This window comes from Arvicanthis niloticus, chromosome 16, assembly GCF_011762505.2.
Source record: "Arvicanthis niloticus isolate mArvNil1 chromosome 16, mArvNil1.pat.X, whole genome shotgun sequence".
Classification (NCBI taxonomy): domain Eukaryota; kingdom Metazoa; phylum Chordata; class Mammalia; order Rodentia; family Muridae; genus Arvicanthis; species Arvicanthis niloticus.
Window position 1 is genome coordinate 7988545 of NC_047673.1, and position 7207 is coordinate 7995751.

The 7207-nt window shown below is 51.0% G+C and overlaps 1 protein-coding gene across 3 annotated transcripts in view; it reads right to left on the reverse strand.

The window, feature by feature from the left end:
• The window catches only part of Grtp1 (growth hormone regulated TBC protein 1), a 28092-nt gene extending 27450 nt beyond the window's left edge, over positions 1-642 (reverse strand). For all 3 annotated transcript variants that reach the window (XR_013104281.1, XM_034519971.2, XM_076913835.1), the window contains exons 1-2: positions 478-642; positions 39-190 (exon numbers count right to left, since the gene is read on the reverse strand). Coding sequence is in view for 2 of the 3 variants with exons in the window: in XM_034519971.2 (XP_034375862.1) it covers positions 39-190; positions 478-524 (199 nt within the window). In the remaining variant the exon portion in view is untranslated. The remainder of the gene's footprint in view (positions 1-38; positions 191-477) is intronic.
• Positions 643-7207: the final 6565 nt, after the last annotated feature.

A 7207-nucleotide genomic window follows, 5' to 3' on the forward strand; every position in this document is an offset into this window, starting at 1 on the left:
TGAATGGATGCTATGCCAGCCAGCATCAGGCCTCTCACCTGTCACGCTTTTTCGGACACCACCGCTTCCCTTTAGAAGTTTGGACCATTTGATCGCCCTTTTAGTGAGTATCACCAGGTACGTGGAAAAGAATTCTTCATAAGCTGCATAATCAAAGTCTTCGGGCCTTTCAAATCCATACGGATCGATCCTACAAACAAAAAGAACCTGTTTCCCGAACCAAGTTTCCGCGCTTGCTGAGACGGAGATGCGGCTGGGGTCCAGGAGCTCCGACGCCCCTCGGTCGGCCCCTCCGTCCATCCTCGGTTCACCTTCCCTTCCTCTCTTCCTCCCCTCCTCCATCCCCTCTACTCCTCCACTCCCTCATTCCCCCTCGCTCTCCGTGGACCAGAGCGCGTCCCCCGCGCAGCATCGACCGGCTCAGACCCAGTCCCCGGAGGTCGCCCAGCACCCCGCACGCGCGGCCTCCGCTCCCACCTGGGCACCCGAGCTCGCGCCGCCTGCGCGCGCTCTGCGGGATCCATGCGGAGAAGGGCCAGGGACCACGGGACTCAGAACCAGGGCAGCCCCGAGCGCTGGACCCCGGTGCGCCGCTGGCCCCGGGGCGCGCGAGTGCTTCCGGCGGGGGCGTGGCCGAGACGGGGCGGGGCGGGGACGATGGGCGGAGCCAGTGGGGCGGGGCGTGCTAGAGTGGACAGAGCAAGGATGGGGTGGGGGCGGTGCGGGGGTATGGGAGGGCCTAGGGACCCGAACTGAGTGCACCTGCTGCAGCCTGGCAGTAGAGATTTGAAAATCCATCGAGATGGAACTCTTGCCGAGGCAAGAAGACCTGGATCCACTTTGCAGGGTTTTAAGTATCCTTCAAGCCTCTGTGCCTGGCAGATTGGACTACGGACTTCCAGCTGCGATGCTGAAAAAGGAGTCTTTTTTTTTTTTTTTCCACTTTGTTCCCTTGCATTTCAAGGCTGAGAGCATACGGTTTTAAGTACCCTTCTCTAAGGGTACTCGCTTCTCCAAACCTTGGAACCTGAGGTCTAGCCTTGGAATGAGTCGTTGCCGCCTCACCGTTTCTCCTCGCCTGGAGAAGCTGTGTGCGCTACTGCAGGGTCGCAGTGCCTCGGTGCCGAGCTTCTTTCCTGGTCCTTGTCGCCGTCAGTTCCTTGAGATTTCAGACTTTGGGCTTGGAAACCAGTTGACTGCCTTTCTTAGCGAGGAGCCATTGGAAATCTGTGGAGAAATTTTTGAATTAATGAATTCTCAACGTACCGAGGTAAAGCATAGGGCTTTGGCGCCTTCGGGCCCCTGGGGTCAGCGGTGGGGCGGATCAGACGTTGCAGAAGCACTTTTCTGTGGTGTTTAGAAGGTGCTACCCACCTTCTATAAGTGTCTTCTGAAAAAGTCCATGAGCTCTGCTGGCGGTGTTTGGAATGACCCTCAGCTGGACTTGGGGAACTCGGACTAGTTAGAAGCTCAAAGTACCTAACAGGAAGTGGAGGGGGGTCAGGAGGCAGGAATTAGAATTTAGCCTGGTCCACTGGGACACTTGTATAGCTCAGTGTAAATGACCCTGATCTCAGTGCTAAGAATACAGGCAGCACCCGGTGGGACCGATTCTCCACCCCCGCCCCCGCTACATAGGCATCTCTGGCCTTTGTTTCATTTTTCTCTAGGTTTTGAGACTATTGTAAGACAGATGAGAGAACCTGAGGTTGGTTTGTTTCTTTCCCCTCTCCTTGCTTTGACCAAACTGTAATAAACAAGGATTATTTACTAAGTTTTGGTGCTCCCATCTTTCTTTTATTTTTTATGTATTTTATTATTTTTATTCTCATTTATTTATTTATTTTGAGACAGTGTTTCACTGTGTAGCTCTGGATGGTCTGGAACTCACTATGAACACCAGGCTGGTATCGAAGAACTCAGAGAGCGATCTACCTGAGCCTACCTAACACACACACACACCCTGAGTGTTGGGATTAAAGGCATGTGCCACCATATCTAGCCCCATCTTTCTTTTAGAATGCAGCAAGAAATGAGCCTGAAAATCCAGTTAGAGCTGCAGACTTGAGCTTCTCTGTTGACACTGGATGAAACTTAGTGCTGGCATGAGCAGAACCCCAAAATCCAGTTCCCACAGTCGCCCAGAGTGCTTGCTGCCTCTGGGGAAAATGTGCAGAGATCAGCTCAGCCCATCAGCGAACAGCGTTTTAACACCAAGTGTCCTTTCTCTCAGGATGGACAGCCCAGTCCTGCCAGTGCTCTGGCCTTGATGTTCCCCCAGTGGGGACTCAGACCACAGGTAGGACTACATTCTTTCCATACACAACTTTCCCCTTGGTCTGGCCACACAGAGCTGGAGTGCTGTCTACCAGGGGGGCTCTTCCATATTTGCCCCTCCTCTTCTTCTCCCTCCTCCTCTTCCTCCTACTTATTTATTTATTTATTTATTTATCTATTTGGTTAGTTGATTGGCTTTTTGAGACGGGGGTCTCTCTATGTACCTCTCTATCCTGGAGCTCACTGTGTAGACCAGGCTGGCCTTGAAACCATAGAGATCCTCCTCCCTCTGTCTCCCAAGCCTATTTTCTGTTCTTTCTTCCCTGAGACCAGCTGTTGCAACCAAAACAAATAAAAGAGACATTTGCAAGGTCGGTTATGACAGCCCACCTCCTTGTCCTTTTTCCGTGTTCAGCTCCCACCTCTCTGTACGGCACCCTAGGCCCAAACGGCATCTCCAACACCCCCCTCTCTGTGACTCCTGCCCTTCTGTTGATGGAGCTTGGGAGTCCCACATGGACCCTTCAGTGGTCCTGGCCTGTGGCTCTCATGCAGGCTGGGACACATCCATGGCCTCCTATACTTAAACTTGAGAATGAAGGTGTGTTCTCTACTGTAAGAGTTTTATGGTCAAACATGACCACAGGGTGGGATGCGGGCACTAGCCAGAGTTAGTTGGATAAGAACAGCTCCCCTGTAGGAAGAGCGGGGAGGGAAGAGACAAGGCTCCAGAAGAGGTTCAAGTATGGTTGTCTAATCTTGCCAAGCTCCCCCATGGGACTAGGAAACCTAGACTCTCTCTCTGCCTACCCACCTCCACCATGTATCTTAACATAGCCTGACCTATGGTGGCCCACTGTGGTCATCCACACTCTTCCCAGTCCTAGGCTACCTTCTGAGGAAGCCACTCTAAAACCTTGCGCGGATAGCACTGGACAGTGTAAACTCAACACAAGAACCCAGGGTCTGAGAGAAATCTAGTGTTACTTCAGAAGTTAAGCATTTCTGAGGCTGTTCTCTCAGACTAAAGGAAATCGAGACAGATTCAGAAAAGTGTATGGGGCATTGGTGTAGATGAATAAAGACAGCAACAGCTGAATCCACTGATGTGTCTTCAGTACCAACTACCTAGGTGGCCAGCCATATATCATCAGCTCCCTGGTGCCTGGCCCCTTCCCTGTTCCATCTTAATTGCTTTTCTATTGGTGTGAAGAGACACCATGACCAAGGCAACTTATAGAAGAAAGCACTTATTGGTGCTTATAAGTTCAGAAGACTAGAGTCCATGACCATCATGGTGGGGAGCATGCCCGAAGGCAGGCAGTCATGGCGCTAGAGCAGTAGCTGAGACCTCACATCTCACCCACAAGTGGGAGCCAGAGAGCTAGCTAGAAATGGCCTGAGCTTCTGAAACCTCAGAGCTTGACAGTAGTAACCCAAATCCTTCAACAAGGGCACACCCCCTAATCCTTCCCAAACAGTTCCACCAACTGGGGACCAAGCATTCAAATACATGAGCCTCTGGAGGGAAGAGGCGTTAGCATTTGAACCACCACACTCTGCCTGTCAGATGGGGTTTGGGGTAGAGAGGAGTTCCTAGGGCTGCCTGAAGCTGGAGAGACAGTGACACCATACTTTTCAGAACTCTCAGACCATGTAAGTGGGAGTGGGTTGTCTACATTTTCCTCACAGAAATTATGGAGCAAAGTGTCTGAAACTCTGATGGGCTGCAGGTTACCATTTGTGCAGGTGACCCTGCAGGCCAGAAGACAGGGCTGGATCCCCCAGAACTGAAGTTATAGATGGTTGTGAGCCAGCATGTAGTTCTGTCAACTGAACCCAGGCCCTTTGCACAGCAGCAAGCGTTCTCTACTGCTGATCCGTCACTCCCGCCCCCTCCCTTTTCCTTGCGTCCTCCCAAGTCTATTTTGTTCTGTCCATACTCATGGGTGTGGGCCGAGTGGAGTGTGACTAACCTAAGGGCCACGCCCATAAAGGAACTGATTTTCCCTCCTCCCGAAGCCAGCAGCTGGCTCCTCAGCTATGAGTGGAGACACAATCCCTTCGTCCTTCCTCAGCTAATTATTTTTACTAAAAATTGATTCGTTTGGACTTCATCTACACCCTTTAGCTTGGAAAGCAGATGGATAATGAACACCCCTGATTTGTGCAGTAGGAAACGGCCCCTTGCCCATGTACTATGGATGAGACCAACCATGGCTCTTGTGACAAGCCAGACGTAGCTCCTCCAGCCCCGCCCTCTGCTTCATAAAGCTTACACAGGTGTCTTTGCTGATCCCCTTGGCTCTCTGTCCCTCACCTTTACCCTACCCTGAGTAGGGCCCCTCTGGGCAGCAAGTTTTCTCGCTAGCCCTTCACTCAATGCTGCACTCGCTCTTCTGATTCTGACAGAAAAGCTCTGCGTCCCTCCCATGACCCGTGACCTCACAGCCAGGATGGTCAGAGCTCCCACGCACTGCTGTTTTCTTAAGTGTAAGTTTACCACTCCCCGTCCCAGCAGCCAACCACCGTCAGCTCTCAGCATCTGTGCGTTTGGCAGGCTCTTGAGCAGACTGACAAGAGAAGAACATTAAGTCTGAGGGTGGCTTTAAAGATGTTCCAACTGATGGAAGCTGAGGCCAGCAGCAGGTTAGCAGGACAGCCCAGTGGTAGGACATTTGCCTATGACCCTCAGCACTAGGACAGACAGACAAAAACTAATAGGAAGCCATTCGGCTAAATAAAAAGGAGACATAATACTCGTTGTGGCTGGATAAGCCTCTGGGGAGACTTTTGTCTGTATTTAAAATTTTCCATCCTTCCTCTTGGAAGAAACCACTGGCTTCCACCACAGCCCTGTGCCCTGGGCAGCTTCCTAATGTAAACGAGAGGCGGAGCCCTACCTGTCCACATGCCGGGGTCCTGAGGACCTGGGGCGCAATGCACATTTTTCTCTGCAAAGAGCTCAGCAGAGTTGCTGCTGCTCCATCCAGGGCAGTGGGGCAGTGCAGAGCCATGAATAAGGGATGGATGGATCAGCATTGAGGGGGACCCCAGTGACCCAGAAAATGTCCGAATTGTGCACATCTTTAATACCAGCACTTATGAGTCCGGAGGTAAGTCTGTGAGTTTTGGGCCAGTGTGGTCTATATACTGAGTTCCAGTGCGGGCTACAGAGTGAGACCTTGTCTCAAAAACAAAAGAAAACAAACAAGCAAAACCCTGAATCTTCAAATGCTGGCCGAACATGGGGCCTCTCCTTCGGAACTCCCCAACTCCTACTTAGCACTTTTAGCCTAAACAGGACCTGAGTGGGGATCAAAATAGGAGCCATTTAGGTGACCACTTCACCCTAGCTGCAGGGTCCTAGGATGGGCTGGTGTAGCTCAGCCACAGCTGTGAGAGTGACTTCAGCAGGTCACTTGGCTCACAGGAGTGAAAGCAGGGTGTCAGTGTGGCCAACCTAGGGTCCCTAGGCCTTTGAGCTGGTGACTTCATCCCTGTGAGATCCTGAACTCACCAAACTCAGAGGTTTCCTCACCTGACCAGATGCAGAAGGCACTCCCAGAGCCTGGCAGCCCCTCCCCTGAGATTGTATCCAGAAGAACTTTAAAGAAAGCAAACGGGTTTAGGGTGGTGAGTGGGTGGGGCTTGGGCCACCCTAATTGGGTTGATGGGCGGGTCCAGATCTGCCAGGTCCCTGAATGGAGCTGGGTCATGTGAAGCTGGGAACTGGCTCCAGATGCAGCCTGTAAAACAGACTAAGTGTATGTCAAATAAGTTAATGGGTTTCATTCTGATGTTACCATGCATGTGCAGAGTGTGCTTTATAACCTACTGGCCCAGAGCTGATCCCAATCCATGTAGGCAGAGCCTACTCCCATCAGCCTCATGTGGCTTGATTATCTCCGTGGAGAGGCTAGGAGGTAGGAGACAAGCATCTGTCCCTTGTAAGGACACCACACTGTTTTCACCATATTCTTTTCTGGGCTGGATAGCCTTGACAGCATCTTGAAGGCCCTTGAGAGAAATTAGAGATGAAAGTGTAGAGTGAAAAATTATATATACAGGCTTTTCCTTTATCCTATACCTGAACAAGAATGTAAGTTCCAGAACGAGGAACTGAATGTAAGATTTTCACCACCCCAGGACACATTCCAGGTGAATGTGAATCAAGCCTCAAATAGGCCCACCTATGGGTGGGAGAGGCCCAAGGCAGGAAGGCATTCCTGACTACAGATAAAGATGCTGCCACCTAGGTGGGGCTATAGTTAATCTTAAATGGCAGGATAGGGCACAATGGCATGGTAAAAACCACATTTTTGAGAAGAATGAGTGTGCAGAGTGATTTTCACATGACTCTAGATCATAGTCCACTGTTCTTGGTTACCCCTCCCTTGGTCTTCCCAGTGCTATGTTTAAATTTGTAAAACAACCAATCATGTGTAACCCCGCAAAAATGCAACCATTCATGTGTAAGCGCACGAAAATGCCTTCCTTCCCCCACCCCATGCTATAAAAGACCCTTTAACCCACCACTCGGGGCCAAAACCTTGCTCTTGGAGCTAAAGAGCTTGTAGTTTTGACCGCCGGCTAATTTCCCTAATAAAGACTCTGCTGATTGCATCCAGGTATGGTTTCTTGTGATCTTTGGGTGGTCGTGATTTCCGGAGACTTGAGGAAGGGTCTCCCGAGTATAGGGGTCTTCAAAAGTCCCTGAAGCTACTAATCCCATGACTTTGGAGGCAGAGGCAGGGGAACTACTAGTTTGAGAGGAGTCTGGGTAAGACTTTGTCTCAGGAGAAGAGAAAGGAGGGGAAGAGGAGAGGGAGAGGGAAGAGGAGAAAGAAGAGGAGGGGGAAGAGGAGAAAGAGGAGGGGAAAGAAGGAAGAGGGGGAGGAGGAAGAAGAAGAGAAGAGGAGGAAGAAGA